General features: G+C 42.5%; 1 protein-coding gene and 1 non-coding gene across 10 annotated transcripts in view; both read right to left on the bottom strand.

Moving 5' to 3' along the window:
• Window positions 1-23388, bottom strand: part of CADPS2 (calcium dependent secretion activator 2) — a 619537-nt gene that overhangs the window by 373838 nt on the left and 222311 nt on the right. For all 9 annotated transcript variants that reach the window (XM_090042182.1, XM_090042184.1, XM_090042183.1 and 6 more), the window contains exon 3: window positions 11144-11476. In XM_090042182.1, the coding sequence (XP_089898308.1) occupies window positions 11144-11476 (333 nt within the window). The remainder of the gene's footprint in view (window positions 1-11143; window positions 11477-23388) is intronic.
• On the bottom strand, window positions 5134-5205 carry TRNAA-CGC (transfer RNA alanine (anticodon CGC)). The gene has a single exon. It is a non-coding gene; the product is annotated as a tRNA-Ala (tRNA).

Below are 23388 nucleotides of genomic sequence, written 5' to 3'. Positions count from 1 at the left end.
CACGCTTTCTAAAGCTCCCCCCAGCTGACAGCTTCCATGACTATGATCTTTCAGATCTACTCTCCTATATTAGGGATTGTGTGAAATATACTCTGAAAGAGAAAAACAGTATTTTTTCCTTACAAGGTAAATTCTGCCTATATGTCAACAAACCCAAATCCTTGAGGTCAGTTTCTATCTCTTTTTTGTCTCCAGGGGACACACATCTGAGGACTTATTTAAAAAGGCATTTTCTTCATACTAAAGTCCACAGACTTATTACAGTGGGGTTTTCAAAACTGTGTCCCTCCAGGGTAGGAAAATGTTTTTCCTTTAAGTATGGCCATTCAAAATGAGGTAGCTTGTAACATTATATATTATTAATGGATTTGTGGCTGTATAGTAGATTGCAATACAGAAGACATGCCTACTCTACTCTGAGACTGTTACTGAACCTAGGGACAGAACATAGATGCTTAACTGTAAGAGAAATAGCTCTTACATTTGTTAGACAGCAAATGCTATGAGACCTGAGCAAACTACATGAATTAAAAATCTGACTGGCTATACCAGACATGGAAAAACTGTATGTACAATGTACAATTGGAATTAGATTTCTGATAACAGATGAGATGCAATGACATATGGAAAAGATACCTGAAATTAGTGGATGTGAACTCTGGATCATTAAAGCAAGATTTTCTAGGAGACCAAAGTTCCCAAACAGGCTATAGCAGGAATGAGATTATTTATTTCCGACTTACCTCTGCCTCTCCTGTTAACATTCTTCTAGGCTGAGACCTTGTACCAAACTGTATTCATCATCAGCTCAGGCTTAAGTGGAGGCAGAGAAAATGCAGGAAACTACAGAAACCATTTCCTTACTACCCATGATTGACAAGTCTAGTTTACTGCCAAGATGCAAAAGCAAGCTAAAGTACCATAGTAACAGGTACGTGGACCATACATAGCATGAATAAGGAAATACCTAAGTTAATATAGACATGATGGGCTGCATTCTCTAATCTTCCATGTTCACTGAATGCTACATAGCACAGAAATGGATATAGATACAGGCATGTATAATTTCCTTTATCCTCTCTCTCATACAAATTACCTTGGCTTTGTAGCTCTAAGAAATAGTCCATATCTTGACCAAAAATCTTGGCAGGGTTCCTAACATGTAAATGCAGTAAAAGTAAATAAATATGATAAAACATGAAACTTCTTCTGAAATAAGCTCAAGATTTCAGTGATATCCATTTAGTGATTTAGTGAATTATTCTGGGGCCCACACAAGCCCCAGAATAACTGGAAGAAAGTGGAACACAGCCTTCTAGCACAAGTTCCATTAAAGTTCTGAGCCGACCCCTGTGACTCGCACTCCACTGTGCCATGGTTGAGGATCAAGAGTTTCAAGTCTCCAGTAGGCCCAAGCTCCAACCTGATGTGGTATAGAAAACCAGAGACAAACGTATGCTGTTTGTATTCAACCAAATTATGAGGCAACATAGCAAGCCATTCAGAGTGAAAAGAAACAACAAGGTGAAGCAAACAAAGTGACTTGGCTACCACAGAAAACTTTCAATACTACATATGTTAATATAATTGTAATTGCACATTATTTTGGATTCTATAGTGAGTTTTAAATCAAGACTTGCATTTAATAAATTCACAGTATAAGTCAAATTCTGCAGTCTTTTCTCAAGCGAATTCCCCATTGTTTTTATTAAGAGTTTTGTATGCTTGTTAAGTACAGTTCTTGTCCCAATGTTCTTTCAGGAACAGACTAAATTGGCACCCGGCAAGCCAAAAGTATCACAAAAAGTCATAAATCTTAAGAACAAAAAAATAATTTGGGATGCTATCATTCAAGATATAAAATTTATCCATGAAAAACCTCTCCTTCCTACCTGAATAAAATATTTGGATGTATATGTAGAGACCTTTTGTTACAGACATAGACAGAGCATAACAGTGGAGCAACATGCATAGAAATATGTATATTATGATACACACTGGACATTCAATGACAATATGTATATTATTATTATTTCACGTGTTCTCACCTCTCTCTTTCCCTCCATCCTGGGTGGAGAATGGGGAAGGAAGGAGGTCTTACCTAGCCCTCATGCTTTGTTTAGAAGTGAGTTTCAATCTTTTCCACACTCCTCAAGTAGGTACCTTCAGGAACAGAGTCTCAGGCATGAAACCTAAGGAGTATGGCTCCTACTATATAACAGGATGCACTTATGCACATTTCAGACTTGGTTTTTAAACTAAAATTCAGTCAGTCAGTATTACTATGTGAAACCCAATGTTATATTTCAGTATTATTATATGAAACCCAATGTATAAACTACTAACACAGCGAAGGTGAAATGACTTCCTTTTTTCTACATGCTATTTTAAAAAATGTGAAGGAAAATATCTTGGTAGCAAGGTTTATTTTTATTGTTTTCTATTAAGCTAGAGCAATTTTATCCTCAGCCGACAATATTAAACCTACTGAGTCAGTTGCAGCTGTTATGTAAATATAACTGCAAGTTGCATGCTGGCTGTATTTGCCTTTGAGTGAAGTAGAGGCATAGCTTACGCAGATATGACATGGAGTGGAGAGCCACACTAGCATAAATCACACTCAGAGACTAAAAAGGGTTAGAGGAGCACTTTGGGCAAAGCAACATGAGCTTGTAAGAGAGAGATTTAAAGGGCCAGTTTAAAAACAAAAAAACAAAACACTTTTGCAGCTTTTAATTTACACTGGTTTGCTACACTCACCAAATACCCCAACAGAACGAGGCAGCACTTGCTTGAAAAGCAGACATAAATCTTTTAAGTCTGACCCCCTGCAAAGTTGGTGTGATCCTAGCCTCAGGACCAACAATGAGTTGGTTGTCGGCTCCAGCCACATGCTAATTTTAAGGCACCAAACAAACCAGATAAAAATATTCTACATTAAAATAAAGATCTGGATATCAAACTAAGGGGACCCCTTTACACCGATGTAAATTACCTACCAGAATTCCAAGTGGAGAGATGTGCACCTCTTTGGGATAGCCATTTCAAATGCCTCACACCTGGACAGCAAAGAAGCAGGTAACACTCTGTTTGCATTGAGCAAAAAGGCTACTCAATAAAGCTGACATTTGACACACCTACGTAAGTTACACTAGTGTAGTTTTACCCGGTTTTTGCCAGCATAATCCTCATGAGCTGTGATAAGTTGTTTTAACAACAGAACCTTTTGTCACCTGCCCGTTCCTTGATTACACCAGCGTAAAGCCTGATTACACTTGTGTAATTGTATCATCTGTCCAAGCCCTACAAACGACCTTATTCATAGATGCTAGGGTCAGAAAAGACCTCAACAGATAATCAGTTCTGACCCCCTACCTAATCAGGAAAGAGTGCTGGGGTCAGATGACCCGAGCCAGATGCCTATCCAGCCTTCTCTTAAAGACCCCCAAGGTAGGGGAGAGCACCACCTCCCTTGGAAGCCCATTCCAAATTTTGGCCACCTTTACCGTAAAGAAGTTTTTCTTGGTATCTAGCCTAAATCTCCTCTCTGTCAGTTTGTGACTACTGTTTCTTGTTACCCCAAGAGGTGCCCTGGTGAACAGAGCATCTCCGATCCCTTGCTGTGTCCACCTAATGAATTTGTAGGTGGCCACAAGATCACTTCTCAGCCTTCTCTTGCAGAGGCTCAAGAGGTCCAGGTCCCTCAGTCTCTTCTTATAGGGCTTGTCCTGTAAGCCCCTAACTATACAAGTGGCCCTCCTCTGCACTCTTGAGTCTATCAATGTCCTTCTTGAAGTATGGTGCCCAAAACTGGATGCAGTACTCCATCTGCAGTCTGACCAGTGCCACAAAGAGGGGAAGTATCACCTCCTTGGATCTATTTGTCATGCATCTGCTGATGCGTGATAAAGTGCAGTTTGCTTTGCTGATGATTTCGTTACACTGATGACTCATGTTCATCTTGGAGTCCACTATGACTCCGAGATCCCTTTCTGCTGTTGTGCTGCTGAGAGGGTCACTTCCTAGCCAGTAGATGTGCTGGATATTTTTGCACCCTAGGTGCAGCCCTCTGTACTTGTCCTTGTTGGACTACATACTACTGTGTACTGCTCACTTTTCCAACCTGTCCAGGTCTGCCCACAATTGTTCCCTACCCTCTGGAGTGTGCACTTCACCCCACAATTTACTATCATCTGCAAACTTGGACAGAGTACACCACACCCACATCCAAGTCACTGATGAAGATATTGAAGATTACAGATGCAAAGACTGAACCCTGCAGGACCCCAGTACCCACATCCTTCCAGGTCGATACGGACCCGTCAACTGCCACTCTCTGGATGCGATGCTAAGCCAATTTGCCATCCACCCGACTGTGTAAATATTGTGTAAACATCTATGTCACAGCCTCTTAATATATGAGAATAGGCTGAGATACTCTACTGAAGGCCTTGCTAAAAATCCAAGAAAACAACGTCCACCTCTACTCCTGTGTCTAAGCATTACGTGACCCTGTCATAAAATGAAACCAGATTGGTCAGGCATAATCTACCTGCTACCAATCCATTTCCCTGCTATATTATTTTTCCCACTGGACTCCCACAATATGATCCTTCATAATCTTTTCAAAGACCTTTCCATGGATGGAGGTGAGACTGACTGGCCTATAATTACTTGGATCCTTCTTCCTCCTCTTCTTGAAAATAGGGACCACACTGACCCTTTTCCAGTCCTCCAGGACCTGACCCGAGCACCACGAGTGTTCAAACAGCCGTGCCAGTGGTTCTGCTATGACACTGGCCAATTCCTTCAGTACCCTCAGATGCAGCTCATCCGGGCCTGGTCTGGTGACTTGAACACATCCAGTCCATCCAAGTGACTCTGCACCGAGTCAGCGTCGACAGTCGGTGGGCTGGTGTCCTTCTGATGCCCATCTAAGAACCCATTAGGAGACTTATCTTGAGCCCTGTTCAGGAACACTGGGGCAAAAAACTTATTCAATAGCTCAGCCTTGTCCCCACTCTCTATTACCAATTGTTCCTCTTTGTTCAGTAGGGGTCCTATGCTGCCCTGCTTCTTCCTTTTACTCCTTACATACCAAAAAAAAAAAGACTTTTTGTTGCCTTTAAAAGATGGAGATGCTGGGGATTGAACCCAGGACTTCATACATGCGAAGCATGCGCTCTACCACTGAGCTACATCCCCTTTCAGAATAACTTTTAATAAAGAATCTTGAAAACAGTGTCCTCTGCACTGACTCATGATTGGCCTAATGCTAATAATCTGGTTCTTGATAAAGCCATTAATAATACTCTAAGTTTAGACTTTTGGTGACCACATGTGTAACAAAGTTAATACCTACATAAGGCAACAGTTATAAAAGTGTCAAGATTCAGTACTATGTTGTTTATAAACCAAACTATCAAAGACACCTTCAGAGCATATTGTAGCCAGACACCTTAGGAAAAAAAATCAAGGATATCTACGAGGTTCTACACAACCAGCAACTGTTTCTCCATCCAAGTAATAATGCAAATCCCCAGGTAAGATGCACATAAATATGTTTAGTGAAAATGGGTTGTCACCAGTCAGGACACATCACAAAGGAAAGTATGCATATACAAAATAAGAAGCAGAGATCAGGCCTCAATTTTGTTATTGTATTGACTGCTGATGATAACCGAGTAGATCTTGGCATTGCGGCAGTCTTAAGATTGGAAAACTTAAAACTTTCCATAGCATTTAGCATATGAAAGAATTTCCAATTTCACTGATGTACACATCATGTTGAAGTTCATGAGTCATGAAAAACCTCAGCTTTTTTCAGTGTTTTTTGTCCTAACAAGTTACAACAAAGCCTTGCTCTTTACAAGAATGGATAAAAACTTTATTAGAGAGGGGAAATGTATGCAGTGATGTCACAGGTACACAACTAAATCTAACAAACAATACATCTATTGTCAAGGATGAAAGTCTTTCAAAAACTGAACAACATATTGCTTCTCTTTCTGACCATGCCAGAGACATCGCAACTCTTAGTACTTTGTTTACGCACATACTGCACCCATTCCCACAAAACCAGCCCTCCAAAAATATGGAGCGTGTGTTTAGTGGGGAAGCTGATTTTCTTCACTGGAATAGAAGAATGGAAAAGCCGTGCTGTAATGGTTGTCACTTCTCTCTGGACCAGCAAGCAAGAGGGGTAAGTGTCTAGTTTTAACCCACTGCCAGCTGCTGCCAGGTTAGAAGAGTTGTTGTAAATTCAGCAGTACCTATGAAAAGGTTAACTTTCTAGCTTTTGCCTGAATCATCCAGCGAGCTTGTGGATGGGAAATAAGTTGCTGCTTGCAGACAGCTCTCTAAGCCATGATTCTGGAAAAATCTCTCCTCCCTCCCCAACATCCTGCCTTCCAAAAACAAGACGCAGGTCTTATCTGGGGGAAAGGGAGAGGAGGGAAGGGGACGTGGGAGAATATGGTAGTAGGAGGATGGTGTCATTTAGCCAAGACCAGAACTGTCAAAAGCATTCAGTGCAGCTTGAGTGATATGGGTATACTCAGCAAGCAACCCTACAAAATAATTCCTAGCAGAAACCCTCTCAAAAATGGAACTGCTCCCAAATTCAGTCATGCAAATGAAGATTGGCAGCCCATATGGACAACTGTCCCTAAAGTGCTTGTCAAATGCAGTTGCAAAAAAGGATATATTAAAAAATTGTGCAAGTGTCTAAAGGTTAGTCTATCATGTATTAGTGGGTCTTCCTGAGGTGGCAATGGCAAATATGTACTTAGCTGACAAATAAGTTGGCATATGCAGCCCTAAAAACATCCAAAAGCCATATAAGATCAATAGTGACAACCTCAAGACATCAACTTCATTCCCGTGCCATTATTATCCCCACTATATTTAGATTGGCTAAAGGACTAGAAATACATAAGTTTTATATTTCAGGACAAAAAAACATGAACAAACAAACCCAATGCCCCTCCCTTAAAGCCCCCTCCCCCCCAAAACCCCAGCATAAGCTGAGAGATGAAAAATGAATATGCATAAGATAATTTTGATGTTATTTATGGCCAATTCAATTATTTGGAAAGGCTTCCGAATCAAGTTGCTCTTAAAAGATAAAACCTTATCTAGAAATTCAATTTCTATACAAAGCAATCAAAAAAAATCCATGTTGATATCACAGTGCATCATTCTGAAATGGTTCCAACTCTTAGATACAGATTTCATGACCAATTTGTTACCATGCTCATCAAACCCACAGCTTGCCAGAAAACATTTCCACTAGTTACTCCACATACTGCTAGGAAAGGTGCTGGTACAACATGCTTAACACCCAGACCATTGTTTTCCTCATGGTTCCCACATAAGTCCCCCGCTGCAGTAACTTGTACCCTCATAGATACAAAGGAGCAGCAGCAGTAGCTCTGGGAAAGCTAACTGCACCTAAAGCAGGAAGAGAAGTAAGCTTTTTTTTTTTTTAAGCAGAGAAAGGGCATACAAAGCTTCCAGGCAACCAGTGTATACCTGCTGAGTAATTGCAGCAAGGCAAAGAAAGAGAAAGAGTGCAAGGGGTCTACAAGAGAGGCAGCAAAGAACAAACTCCAGGCAACACCACCAACTGTTACATATACTGGTGTGCCTGGCTACAAGCAGAAACATGGTCTTATAGTAATACTATCTTGCAGAGATGCATTCTATAACCTAGCATTACCAAAATGGCTAGAAGTATTAAAAGAAGAGAAAAGGGTAGAAAGCTCTACATAATTGTAATGGTAAAGATTTCTTGGGCTGTACGAGTGATGGTTTCTAACACCAGGTGAATACAATCTCTCAGGTTTTCATTTCGGAATCTTAGTCTCCATCAGAAGCACAAACCAGAAGCTGACTCATCAGAACCCCTATCATCAATACAATTTTACCGTCTGTTTGGTCTTTCACTTATCTCCTTGCTCCCAGATAGCATTGATTATCACTAACTGTGAGCCATTAGCTTTAGGAAAAAGGGAAATAAAACATATATCCGCATGTGTGTTCAAATGGGGTAGTGGCTGAAACATAATTCTGACTTTGCTCTGATTTTTCAATTTACCTTGCTGTTCCCTTCCTATGAATATCCTGAAAATAAAGAGAAGTAAAATATAAGAACTAAATCAAAATACTTTTATAGTTATACTAGAATGACTGTGCTTCCTCTGTCAAAAACATCATTCCAGTGGAAAAAAGACAGATTGCTGCCTGCAGTACACTTGCATTGAAAGACCAGATTGATGGTATTAGTCTATGGACTAGTCTCCATAGGGAGAACAGGAAAAATAATCGTTGGAACTGGGCTACACAAAATACTATTACAGCTTTGAGTGTCAGTGTTCGCGTTCCCATCCCCACATTGTTGTTTTAGTTTTTAACCCATAAAATGGAAAAAAAAAATCCCACAACCCAAAATTCTACTGGGACTGTGCACTGAAACAAATCACTAGATGATATAGAGTTGCTTTGTGGATTATGTACAAAAGAATAGATGGAGACCTGCTGGACTAGACAGCCTAATAGATTCCATCTAACATATGTCATCACTAACACAATTCCTAAATTTAATTAAAAATGTTTTTAAAGCACAACAAAATTATTAGGATGGAAACCAGTTCAAGGGTTTAGTAACCAAAACCCATTCTTCTTTTCATTTTCCAGGGTTCTATTAACAAATTCATTCATGTTATTAGCAACATAAAATGAGATGGGCAAGTCCATGCCATGGCAGCAGAAGCAGTTCTACTTCATTGCTGTTGCAACAGCACCCAGATGCACAGACCCTGTGGTGCTGCCATAGTAGCAGTAACTGGTATGGCTAGACTATGGTGTGGCAGCAGGTAAGACTCCCAGAAGAGTTCCTGGAGCAAAAGGTAAAACTTCTCCTGCCCTGACCCTGCTCCTCACTCCCAGTCTCACACCTCCTCCCCCTGCTCATTATGCTTCTTGAAATGTTCTTGTTTAGTTCGATGGAGTTACTCTTGTTGCAAATCTACCCTGCCTTCTGCCTTATTTAAGACTAACATCAAAAACTACCTCACTTCAATGTATCTGACAGCAAAGCTGGCTACCTGCAAAATGCAGGAGCTAGAGAAAAGAAGAGGGATAGAAAAAAAGCAGAAAATATGGATTTAGTGTTCTTGAGAGGTTCCTTACAGGATTTCAACAACAATTATTGATAGTTTTTATATTTCTAGAAGAGTTGATTTTCCAACATTTTACATTTAAAAACCACCCAAAAAACCCCTCACCATCTTCCACTAGACATTGTATTACTTTGAGGTCTTTATACTACCTGTATGCACCAAGAAATTATTACCACCACACCTCCTTGTGGGTATGTGGAAGGAGGAAGGGGGAGGCAGCGTTAAACAAGTAGTGAAAACTTGCAAGCTCTTTTCATTTAAATTTCTGTTTCGTGATAAATCATCTTTAAACAGTTTACCAACAAAATAAATAGAAAAAGAAGTTTTTATTATATAGTTGAGATTATAATCATTAGGCTTTTCCATCACCAAGGGTAAAACTAAGTGTGAGGACTATTAAACAGTGTAAATGTTTCAACTATAAGAACAATTTTGTGGAATAGTTTTAAGCCACTCTACCGTATAAATTTAACAGTCAATAATTCTCAACTTTTCTCATTTTCCCCCATGCTGCTTTGGTCTAAATATATTCATTGTGTTTCAACATAAAACATGGAAGAGTCTCAAGCATCGTCTAGCGTAGAGTATGATACAAAGGCCTGTAATTAGGGGGAGATCTGGAGTTGGTTTTCAGCCCCACTTCCAACTTGCTATATGATTTTAAACAAGTACTTGAGAGGGGAAGGGAGAAACCAAAACCAACCCCCCACCCTGAATAATCATAACCAGTGTATAGTGACTTTGTGAACTTCATTAATTCATTAACAGGGAATTGCTTGAAGATTAACAGGTAGAAGGCCTCTAGTAGTGTTTACAAAAAACCTGGCCACTCCTGAAATTATGGAACAGTTTAATCTGGGTTTGCGTAATAAAGTAACTCACACATTGTGTTAAATGGAGTGGTGTAAATAAAGAGCTTGTGAAGTGCTTGGCTTATATAATGAAGCATAACATGGCAAAAAATGGGTAGAAAATTCATATGGAAAATTAGGTAATAAGATGCCTTCTAATGAATTCATTTTTATTAAGCAATCTGATAATTTATAATAAAAAAAATAATTTGGACAAAGTATTAATACAATTACCATCATGCTCTACCTAATAATAATTAAAATTAAATAACACCTGATTCACCATCCTATCATTGTTAAGACAAAGTTGGACAGGTAAATAACTAATTCATTTACTGTGGTGTTAAGAGATCTGCTTTTCTTTAAGAGACAATGGAATTAATTATACGATCTCTGTGATGATTTGGAAAAGTATAGTAAGGGTATAGCTAGATACAAGAATAACAATTTAGATGACTAACATTTTATGAAGATACAACATTTATATTAGTAGTAGGTCATTTAATCACTTTAAACCAAATCCTAGATCCTTGCTCAATGCAATTAAACAGGATTTGCTCCAATTCTTTTAATGATCTGGGGGGAATGATCCTTTCCCCATGAATAGAAAAGGAAAGCACCTGCTAATTCAGCTCAAGGGGGATATCAGCAACTAAACCCATCAAATTCTGATACAGAAGAGTTCTCATAATTGGATCAACACAATTGCATCCCCATTCACTATGCTCTTAGTCCCACTAAGTCCTCAACTTCTCTTACTCTTGGCACTGTTAGAGAGAGGCAGTTATTAAAAACATATAGATAATATGTTTTACAACAATCTTCCAAATCACTGCAGTAGCAGTGTTGTAAAATGCCTCAATACATTTTAGAATTAATATTGACTATTTACTTAAAAATGAAAAGAAGCCATTTAGGAACAGTCTTCTACAGTCAACATAGGTGCAAATTATTCTTGTGAGAGCTCTGCAGACAGTAGCTACCACCTAAAACCACATAATGCTGCTAGATTTAAGGTTTCTGCACTTGCTGAGGGTATGGAAGCAATATTTGGTGTGTTGGGAAAAACCACTTTGAATACTACAGAACTGAGGGAGACCAATTACTTACTTGGCAGGCATTATAAATCAACTGATGATCCAATTTTTTGATCCCTAGAATCTGTTGAAACATTTCATAAAGCTGTTCCTTGCTCAGAATAAGTTCCGATACAGCACTTAACGCCATTCTATTCGGCTGTTTGCAAAAGTCCTCTTCTCCCCTGTATATGGTATCGTATTTGGCTAGCCAAGAACTTAACACTGTCTCCTTGCTTAATCCATCAATCTCTGGCAAACTTCGGACCCTCTTTTCTATGTTTTTCTTAAAAACATCTCTAAAGTCATTTGCAGAGCATCCTCCACTGTGAACCATTCGGGCAACTCGGTCACTCTTGAGAAAAACCTTTTGAAATGAAACAAAAACAAAAAATAAAAGTTAGATGCACATATAAAAACTGACCAAACTACTGTACTGGAGTTACATAGGGGCATTGTGCGATAAAAAAAAAAAAAAGAGAATCATAATATAAAATAAGCACCAAAGATGTTAAACTTTTTTTTTTTTTTTTTTACATAAATGTATATTCAATACCTTTTTTTTTTTTTTTTTTAATAGGTTCCAAGTGGCTGTGATTATTTAAGCAAACAAAACAAAACAATCCCCACCTCTACACAGAAATATCATAGCTAAGTGTAACAATTTGGAATGAAAAATTATTTAATGTTTTTTCTCCAAGGCTTTTCTCAACCATTCTTCCATGATCTTCAAGGAGATCTAAAACAACTTGGAAATATTCCCAATGTCCAAAACGTATGGGTATTCCAACTGGAACAAAAAAAACAAAATCTATTCCTCCTGAAGACAGAATAAACAGACTTTTTAAGCTCTACTATTATTTTAAAAAACATCAGTAGGGACCTACCAAATTCATGGCGAGAGTGGGTTATGCAGCACCTCATTTAATCTTGAAGTTCCCCTGCATGCTTCCCCCCACTGCTGATTAGTGAAGGGCCCCCCCTGCTCATCACTCCTGATCAGCAGGGAGGCAAAAACAACAGTTTTAAATACAGTGCCATTTTTGCCACTCACCACTAATTGGCAGCTCCGCTGTCTATTGCTGACCGGCTGGGAGGCAAAAACAGCACCATATTTAAAATCACTGTTTTTGCCTCCTTGCTGATCAGTAGTGGAAGGGGCAAGGGGTGCACATAGCAGAACTCACCCTGAGGTGAGATCTGTGGCTGTCCCCAAGCCCCACCCCGGAGAGCCCGTGCCATACTCCAGCCTGCGCCCACTGGCCTGACCCCAGCCAGCATTCACATCTTCCAGCAGGCCTGCTTATGGTGAGGCTGCAGCCACCCAGATGCTGCTCTGCTCCCCTTGCCTCCAGTAGTGACTCCTCCTCCCGCCATGCTGCTCCAGGCCAGGAGGAAGCTTCTGCCAGGCAGCTCCTGCCCCAGTGCGCAGAGCTCTGGCTCTAGCTTCCAGCTGCCTTCCACCCGCTTACCCGCCCAGTGCAATGAGCAGCCACCTCCCGGTGCAGGCTGAACAATGGCACAGGCTGTCCCAGGCAGGGCTTGGCTCCATGTGAAGCACCACAGGGGCAGCACAGACTGCACCGCCTGGGTGAGCTCTGCTGCATGCGCCCTTCCCTCTACTCCTGATCAGTGGGGTGATTAAAGCTGCAGTTTTAAATATGGTGCTGTTTTTGTCTCCCAGCCAGTCAGCAACAGGCAGCAGGGCTGCCAGGGCCAATCAGCAGCCAGCAGAAAAAATGGCGCTATATTTAAAACTGGTTTTTGCCTCCCTGGTGGTTAGGAGTAAGAAGTGAGCAGTGGGGCCCTCAGTCCACAGGGAAACCTTCAAGATTAAAGGAGCCACTGTGCAGCCCACTCCTGTCGTGAATTTGGTACATCAGTAAAGGAAAATGCAGCCCTCAGAAAAATCTACAATAGTACACAGACACAACAAAGAGCTACAACAAACTGGAGAAGGCATTACAATAAAAGGTGCAAGGACTGGGGAAAACCATGAAGAACCAGTAGTTGTACTGAAAGGATACTGTCATCGGGGCCAACAGTGAACAGCTAGTGGTTCCAGAAGAGATGCAAGTGGACCTAATACAGTATAAACTAAAACACAAAGCAAGAATATTCTCTGTGGAAGAAGACAATGCATTAGAAGAAAATAAAACAATATAAACATAAATGAAAACACAAAACTGTAATAACATAGTTTTTGTTATTTTTTCAGAATTTAAATATTGCTTCAACAAAAAGAGTTTTCTAAACTCCCCCTCCTCCCCAGTACATGGGACATCCTTCATAGAATAATCCTTGACAGTCATTGTGCTCATATTCTTCAGATCTCTTACTAATAACTAATGGATAGAGAAAAGTATTTAAGCATAGCCTGTGGCAGGCAAACTGAGTTATGCTAAGGCTCGTAGCCAGAGTCTAGGCCTTCCTAGAACTAAGCAATAAAATTGTACTAAGCACTTTATAAAGCAGTGGAAAAAGCAAGTGCTGCAACTGGTACACTGGGTGAACCAGGTACAACAGTTTCCCTATAAAGAAACAAAACCAAAAACTGAGTAGGGCTGGAGTACCTTATCTAAAAAGAAACCTGAGGATTGAACAATTTGGGATGAGGAAAATTACAAAAGTAATGAATAAACAAAGAAAGCTATGTGTTTGTGCTGTAACTTTGGGGGGACAGGGGCAACCATGGATTTTCCACTTGAATAGCTGGAAAGCCAGAAACGAACATCCCACATACCCAGTGGAGGACCCAGGGCCCAGTACCCCCAAAAGTTGTTGCTGTAACATCTGAAGGAGCCACTTGCCAGGCTGTATTATGGGGAGGAAACCTGTAATACAGATTAGGGGTTACTATTAAAGTTCACTTGATACCAAAGCAGATGAGGGGTCGTGTCTGTCCTTAGAGTCTCTGGCAAAAAGAATCCTATACGTAGCTGATAACATAGCTGATCTTTAAGAAAAGTGTATAAACTTATATAATTGTAATTGTACTGCTCTTAACCACCTTTCAAACAGTTTGCCATCTTATTCTGGAAGTTCTTTAAGAGAGTAATAGTTTTTATGTATTCAAAAAATACATAGCACATTATGGGCACAATGAGAAAACAAATGACAAAGGCGACAATAAAGTACAGCTGTGATTAAAGATTCCATTTCCTCCCATGAACAGGAGTATTAAACAAACAAATAATATTATTGTGCATAGCATAAAAATACCAAAAACAAATGAAATTAAAAGAGAAAGCAAAAGTAAAAAATTAGTTCAATTTATAAAGTTTTTCTGAACACCCAAAATAATCTGTATTGTCCTATAACCTTTAGATTACAAAAAAAGTCACGATTAAAGCTTTATTTGAAAAATATTTCTATTGGAGAATTATATTTTAGCTAATTAAATATGTTCTCCTGTTTCACCTCCTATTTTGTAGACATTGGTAAAGCACAGGGTTTTTTGCAGCACACCCCTACTGCTCCTCTGGTTGCTGCTACAGCAGAGCTCTCTGGGCTCCCTCTCCCTTTCCTGGCTTTCTCTTCCTGCCCATGCCCCAAGAGGCAAGGCAGCATAGCCTGCAATACAGGGGGAGCCACTCACAGTGAGTCGGGGGTCACGCAGTGTAGTTAGGGGTCACTCACCCATGCAGTGCAGCAATATGGTGGAGAGGGTACCTGCCCACTGTTGGGGGAGCCTAGGGCCAGGGAAGTTAGGCAGAGGGACCCTAGCCCCTACAGCGTGCAACCTCCATCTGCTAGGATTTGGACAACCCTGGTACAGCAAATGAGGCTTTACGAATCTAAAGCTGGCATGATAAAAAGTAGCTCAAATGTTGCAAAACTGCCAAAAGATTTAAATATCACTTAAAAACAAAACTCCAAGATATTGCAAATTTAGCCAATACCATTTGGAACAAATATATTCTGTTGTTTCCTTTGTGTAATCATTTACAATTAAAACAAATTCATTTTTACAGGGTCATCAAAGAAAGGCAAATGTAGTCATAAAGGGGAACTCATGCAGTCTTCACACCTGGCTCCCCTCTTCTTATTTATTCAATTTATATGCCATTCTTACCAACAGCAGCTCAGGGTGGCAAACAATAAGGGGAAAGAGCTCACAATAAGAGAACAGACTAACTTATAAAAATAGGACAGTGACAAGAGAACAAAACAATTTAAAATGAAACTAGATGCCCTAAACATTATCTCAGCCTCAGTTCGCCAAACTTCTTCCCAAATAGGAAGAGCTTACAGTACTCCTGAAAGATGTCCAGGTTCAGGCTCTGGCAGGCCTCAAGAGGCACTGAGGTCCAGAACCAAGAAGTAACAGCTAAGAACCACCTCCCATATGCTTTCATCAAGCAGAGCTGGGGTACTGATGGTACTTTCTTCACTTTCAGGATTGTACTGGGCTCTCTGACGGCAGCAGATTTTCCAGCCCAGTAACACAAACCTTATGAAATAGGTCCAAACCAAATAAACACGTGACACACATGCGCACACAGGCACAAAGTTAGTTATATGTATTAAAGTCTTCACATCACTGTTTATTTCCAGTACAGCAGATGCATCTAGTAAAAATGTGGAATACACAATACATGAAAATCCTTACATTTCATTCTATCACTTCCTTCCTCTGTGCATATTGATTGAGACCATTAATTCAAGATAAGTAAAGGAACCACTCAACTATTTCTATAAAACTTCCATTGTCTTGCACAACAAACTACACGCAGTCTGTCAAGTTCATGGACTGGCTTGAAAATACAGAACTCTCTCAAGGGCGACAATGCTCTGTTGTGTCTTGCAGTTGTTGATCTGTAAAAGATGTAGAAGGCAGCAGCACAATATTTCATCATTGCAAGACTATTTAGGGAAGTGTTATTAACATTGTAATGTTTTTAACGTTTGCACGGCTATTTGCTAAAATAAAATGTGATTAGAATTTATACCAGATCCCTCACCAAAAAGTTATTTGACTCCAGTGTAAAAGAAATATGCCTCCTCCCAAGGTTGTAAGGTTTACAACCAAATAATACAGAGTGCATTTTCCCACTATCTGCACTAGGGTTTGTGAGCATCACAGCACTTATAACAATATATTTCCTTATCATTATTTTTTATAATTAAAAATAAACAAAGATAAACATGCTTAAGCAATACAAAAGAATACACCAGCATTTAATATGTATGTTGAACGAAAGGTTTAATATGACACAGAAGCAAACAAACATCCTGTTCCTATAAAAATTACATGTATTGTAAATTGCATTCAGATTGAAGACAAAAACATTTACTATTTCAAGGTATTTAACACACACGGCCAATGATTAGAAGAGTAATAAAGATAAAAATTTAAAATGACTCAGAATTAAAGGCAATTAGCATACAATTATCATACAAGAGAAGATTCAAACATTTGTTCTGGTGTATCTGATTCAACTTCTCTCATGGTCACTATGAAGGGAATGTCACAGTTAAGAATGAAATGTGCCATGTGTACTGCAAATTTGAAATAATGAATGAACTAAAAAGCTCTTAAGTATCTTGCACACCCTTACACTGAAAGGACATAAGGTCTTTCACTATACACTTGTGGTTTCTCCTGGTAGAGGAAATACTAAAAATTTCTATACAGCTTCTGATAAAGTCCTAAGTTTTAGAGAAATAAACCAAGCTAATATATAGACTCCTCTGGATTCACTACCTCAAATACAGAGCCGTGCAAAACAACACGTTATTATTTTTCTCAAAGTAAAACCTTCTCTATATTTAATTTAATGAAACGCTTACAATCTAAGGTCAGGAGGTCTGCTATTCAGCTGAGGAAATCCAATTGAAGAACCGAGTTATTTTTCCCATAATATATTTATTTTTTCTGTGTAAAAATATTAAGCAATGGATGCTTCATTTAAATGCATTCATTTATATTATTAAATACAGACAAAAACTTTAAGATAAGTTTTGTTTAAAAAGGAGAAACGTATATATGTAGCTTTTTCCACTAGACCTAGAAAGTACAAATCCAGACCAAAAATTAAATGCGACCAAAATACAAGTAAAGTGACACATTAGAGCTTCATACAAACTAACGAAGCTCTACAGAAGCAAGTTACGGAACACACAGGGCGCGTCCACACATGCAAGCACATGATCTTGCAGCAGCTCAAATAGAAGCAGTGCAAATTTGAGCCAGGGCTTTTTGCCTCAGCACACATCCTTGGACATGCACTTTGCTGTGGAGCAAATTGTACCACTTAGGGCAAAATAACCCTGAGTGGCTCCTCCCAGATCTGCAACCGGGGGGGAGCTAGAGCTTGGGGCCAGCACCTGTGCTCAGTATAAAACGCTGCCCTCTCCTGGCCCCATCCATACAAAAAGCTGCCCTGGCAAGCAGCTCAGGGCTACTTGCTCTCAAGAGATTTTGTGGCCCAGCCAATTGGTACCTGGGGACACTACCCCTTGTGCTAGCTGGACTGCTAGAGCAGCATCCCAAATCCATTTTTAAAAATGCCCTAAAATCTATGTTCTTCCACAATCAAGACAAAAGACCACTCTACACACACACACACACACACATCTATAGAGAGACAGAGAGAGACAGCAATCAGCTGGGTAATGCTTTACTGGTATAGTTACAATGTTAAAGCAGTTTGGAAGCCTACCAGTGTCTCTATCATCATGAAAAAAATAAATTCTAAATACCTGTATGTGTTTCATAGTTTCATAGTTTCTAGGGTTGGAAGGAACCTGAGCAGATCATCTAGTCCGACCCCCTGCCATGGCAGGAAACAATACTGGGGTCAAATGACCCCAGCAAGATGTTCATCTAACCTCCTCTTAAACACCCCCAGGGTAGGAGCCTGCACCACTTCTCTTGGAAGCTGGTTCCAGACCCTAGCTGCCCTGACCGTGAAGTAGCGCCTCCTGATATCTAACCTAAATCTACCCTCTGCCAGCTTGTGACCGTTATTCCTGGTCACTCCTGGCGGTGCTCGGGGAAACAGTGACTTCCCCAGTGCCTGCTGATCCCCCCTGACTAGTTTATAACAGGCCACAAGATCCCCCCTCAGCCTTCTCTTGTGGAGGCTGAACAGGTTCATGTCCCACAGCCTGTCCTCATAGGGCCTACCCTGCTGTCCCCTGATCGTACGAGTGGCCCTCCTCTGGACCCTCTCCATGCTGTCGACATCCCTCTTGGAAGTGCAGCGCCCAGAACTGGACGCAATGCTCCAGCTGCGGCCTGACCAGTGCCGCATAGAGGGGGAGGATCACCTCCTCGGGCCTGCTCGAGATGCATCTGTGGATGCATGCCAAGGTGCGGTTGGCCTTCCTTACTGCCTCTCCACACTGCCGGCCCATGTTCATCTTGGAATCAATGATGACCCCCAGATCCCTTTCCGCCTCCGTGCTGACAAGAGGGGAGCTCCCCAACCTGTAGGTATGGTGCCGGTTGTTCCTCCCGAGGTGCATCACCTTGCACTTGTCTGTGTTGAAGCCTATCCTATTCTTGTCCGCCCACCCTTGTAACCTGTCTAGGTCTGATTGTAGCCTGTTGCATCCTTCCAATGTGCCCATGTCCCCCCACATCTTAGTGTCATCAGCAAATTTGAACAGGGTGCTTTTTACCGCCTCATCCAAATCGCTGATAAAGATGTTGAACAGTGCGGGCCCAAGGACCGAGCCCTGCAGAACCCCACTGCCCACGTCCTTCCAGGTCAAGAAGGACCCATCCACTACCACCCTCTGGGTGCGGCCCACCAGCCAGTTGGCGACCCATTTGACTGTGCGGGTTTCTACACCACAGCCCCCCCACCAGTTTCTTAATGAGAACAGGTTGATGTGTGCTTTTGGTTTTCTTCACACATGATGGGTGTGTGATGTGGTGTTTGCAGGCAGGGGGAGGGAAGGGGTGTGAGGGAAGGCAGGTGGGTATGTGGGTGTGTGTGGAGGGATGTGGGTTGGTCTGTGGGTAGGTGTGGGGCAACTGCTGGGGGGACTGTGGGTATGGGAGACTTTGTGGGGGGGTTACTCAAGAGGGGTGGGTCCCTTGGCCCACACAGGGTGCAACCTCCCCCCCAAACAGCACATGGAACACCCCACCCACAGGGCCCCAGCTCCCCTGCCCAGGGCCCATAACTGACCTTTCACAGCAGCAGTGGGGGGACTGTGAGCCAATTCCAGCCGGGTCCTGCCGGCTGTGGGGCTGCTCCTGCTGCTCAGTCAGGCCAGTATCGTGGTGGCAGGGTCCAGTGTGGCATGTAGAGAACACATGCGGGGCTCAGCTGGGTCCTGCCACCCTTGGGGCTGCTCTGCCACCCAGCCAGGCTGGACCTATAGGTGACAGGTCCCGGCACAGCATGTAGGAACCACGTGCTGAACCCAGCTGAGTCTGGGGCCCCTCTGCTGAGGTTGCACACTATGCCATTTTCAAGGTCATTGATGAAGACATTGAACAAAACCAGCCCCAGGATTGAGTCCTGCGGCACTCCACTTCATATTTGCTGCCAACTAGACATTGTGCCATTGATTACTACTCTCTGCATCTGATACGCTGCTCTGTTTTCTATCCACTTTATAATCCATTTATCCAGCCCACATTTATTTAGCTTGCCTGCAAGAATGTTGTGGGAGACTGTATCAACGGTCTTGCTAAAATCAAGGTACACCAACCACATCCACTGGTCTCCCCACATCCACATAGTCAATCACCTCATCATAGAAGGCAATTACATTGCTCAATCTTGACTCATCCTTCATGAATCCATGCTGACTGTTCCTAAACAGCTTTTTCTCCTCCAATTCCTTGAGGATCTGCTCCATAATTGTCTAGGACAATAAAAAAAGGCCTTTTTCAGATATGTGAGGAGCCAGAAGAAAAGCAAGGACAACACTGGATCCCTGCTAAACCAGATGGGACAAGTGACAACCGACACCCAGGAAAAGCCAACCTATGAAATGGGTACTTTGCGTTGGTCTTTCATCAGTCCCATGGGACACACATGCCCATTACGGGACAGAGATGCCCAGATGAGGGAGATTCCCTGCACTCCATCGATGCTGACCTCATGAAGGAACACCTTGATAGGCTGGACACCTGCAAGTCAGCCAGCCCTGACGATCTACACCCTAGGGTACTCAAGGAGCTGGCTAGAATCATAGCCCAGCCCCTGGCACGGATCTTCAAGAACTCCTGGCATTCTGGTGAGGTGCCCGAAGACTGGAAGAAAGCCAACGTGGTGCCTATCTTCAAGAAAGGGAGGAAAGTGGATCCGGCAAACTACAGGTCCATCAGCCTGACCTCTCTATCTTGGGCAAGGTCTTGGAAAAGATTATCAAGGAGGCCATCCTTAACAGACGGCAATATCCTGAGGGATACACAGCATGGGCTTGTTGTGGGTAGGTCTTGCTTGACCAATCTTATTTCCTTTTATGACCAGGTGACCTATCAACTGGACAAGGGAAAAGAGATTGATGTCATATATCTTGACTTTAAAAAAGCCTTCGATCTGGTATCCCATGATCACCTCTTGGCAAAACTGCCCAGTTGTGGCCTTGGGTCCACCAAGATCCGCTGGCTGGGGAACTGGCTCCGTGGCCGGACCCAGAAGGTAGTAAATGATAGAAGTCAATTGTCATGGTGCCCTGTGACCAGTGGGGTCCCACAAGGCTCTGTCCCTGGACCCATATTGTTCGACGTCTTCATTAATGATGTGGACACTGGAGTCAGAAGCGGACTGGCCATGTTCACCGATGACACCAAACTCTGGGGTAAAGCATCCAAGCCTGAGGACAGGAGGGTGATCCAGGCAGAAGTTGACAGGCTCAGGAAATGGGTGGATGAGAACCTGATGGTGTTTAACACCGAAAAATGCAAGGTTCTCCACCTTGGGAAGAAAAACCTGCAGCATCCTTATAGGCTCGGCAGAGCTACGCTGCCTAGCACTATGGATGGAAGGGACTTGGGGGTCACCATTGAAGATAAGGTGAACATGAGCCTTCAATGCGATGCTGCGGCTAGTAAAGCAAGCAAAACGCTGGCTTGCATCCATAGATGCTTCTCAAGTAAATCCCAGGATGTCTTTCTTCTGTTGTACTTGGCCTTGGTGAGGCCACAGCTGGAGCACTGCGTCCAGTTTTGGGCTCCACAATTCAAAAAGGCTGTGGAGAAGCTTGAGAGAGTGCAGAGAAGAGCCACGCGCATGATCAGAGGTCAGGAAAACAAACCTTACAACAACAGGCTGAGAGCTATGGGGCTCTTCAGCCTGGAAAAGCATAGGCTCAGGGGCGATCTGATGTCCACCTATAAGTTTATCAGGGGTGACCACCAGGATCTGGGGGAACGATTCATCACCAGAGCGCCCCAAAGGATGACAAGGTTGAACGGTTATAAACTACAGCAAGACCGTTTCAGGCTGGACATAAGGAAGAATTTCTTTACTGTCCAAGCCCCCAACATCTGAAATAGCCTGCCATCAGAGGTGGTTCAAGCACCCACACTGAACACCTTCAAGAGAAATTTGGATGCTTATCTTGCTGGGATCCTATGACCCCAGCTCACTTCCTGCCCCTCGGGCAGGGGGCTGGACTCAATGATCTTCTGAGGTCCCTTCCAGCCCTAATGTCAATGAAATTGATTAAATTTTTCCAGGGATTGAGGTGAGGCTGACTAGTAGTCTGTAGTTCCCTAGATCCTCCTTCTGCCCTTTTCATAGAGTCATAGATCTAAGGGTCAGAAGGGACCTCAATAGATCATCAAGTTCGACCCCCCTGCTTAGGCAGGAAAGAGTGCTGGGTTCAGATGACCCCAGCTAGATGCCCATCCAATCTCCTCTTAAAGACCCCCAGGGTAGGGGAGAGCACCACCTCCCTTGGGAGCCCATTCCAGATTTTGGCCACCGTAACTTTGAAGAATTTCTTCCTAATGTCCAGTCTAAATCTGCTCTGTTAGCTTTTGACCATTATTTCCTGTGACCCCCAGGGGCACCTTGGTGAGCAGAGCCTCACCAATTCCCTTCTGCGCCCCCATGATGAATTTATAGGCAGCCACAAGGTCGCCTCTCAATCTTCTCTTGTGGAGGCTGAAAAGGTCCAAGTGCCCTAGTTTCTCCTCGTAGGGCTTGGCCTGCAAGCCCTTAACCATATGAGTGGCCCTTCTCTGGACCCTCTCCAGATTACCCACCTCCCTCTTGAAGTGTGGCACCCAAAACTGCATGCAGTATTCCAACTGCAGTTGCACCCAAGGGCGCATCACATCTGATCCCATGGACTTGTACACATCCAGTTTTTCTAAATAGTCCCTAACCTGTTCTTTCACTACTGAGGATTACTCACCTCTTCCCCAAACTGTACTGCAGGGTTTCATTAAAATACAGCCAGCTCTCCTGTACTCCTTTCCCTCTCAGATTGGCCTCCCAGGGAATCCTAACCTTCAGTTGCCTGAGGCAGTAAAGGCTGCTTTTCTGAAGTCCAGAGTTCATACTCTGCTCTTCTCCTTTTGTCAGGATCCTTCATTCAGTCATCTCATAGTCACTACTTCCCAATGTTTGCCCTTTTCCAATCATCTGGGACTTCTGATCACCATGAGTTTTCAAAGGTGACGACTAATGGCTCTGCAATCACATCAGTCAACTCCCTCACCACCCTCAGGTGCATCCCATCTGGCCCTATGGACCTGTACACATCCAGCTTTTCTAAGTAGTCCCTAACCTGTTCTTTCACCACAGAGACCTGCTCACCTCCTCCCCAAACTGTGCTGCCGAGAGCAGTAGTATGGGAGCTGACTTTGCCTGTAATGACTGAGGCGAAATAGTCATTCACTGCTTCAGGTTTTTCTGCACTGTCACAAGACTGTCGCCCCCATTCAGTAAGGGGCCCATACCTTTCCTGAACTTCTTTTTGGTACTGACATACTTATAGAAACCCTTCTTGTTACCCTTCACATCTCTTGCTAGCTGCAACTCCAACTGCGCTATGGCCTTCCCAACTTCATCCCTGCATGCCCGAGTAATACTCTTCTATTCTTCCCTAGTTAGTTGTTCAAGTTTCTACTTTTTATAAGCTTCCTTTCTGCGATTTAGTTTACTGAAGAGTTCCCTGGTAAGCCAAGCTAGTCTTCGGCCATACTTGCTAGTCTTCCCGCATACTGGGATGCTTTGTTACTGCAGTCTCAGTAAGGCTCCTATGAAGTACAGCCAGCTCTCCTGGACTCCTCTCCCCCTCAGACTGACCTGCCAGGAGATCCTGCCCATCAGTTCCCTGCCTTTCTGAAATCCAGGG

Source organism: Crocodylus siamensis, chromosome 4 (assembly GCF_052110815.1).
Source record: "Crocodylus siamensis isolate JL-2025a chromosome 4, ASM5211081v1, whole genome shotgun sequence".
Lineage (NCBI taxonomy): Eukaryota > Metazoa > Chordata > Crocodylia > Crocodylidae > Crocodylus > Crocodylus siamensis.
This window is presented reverse-complemented; position numbering and strand designations above follow the sequence as displayed.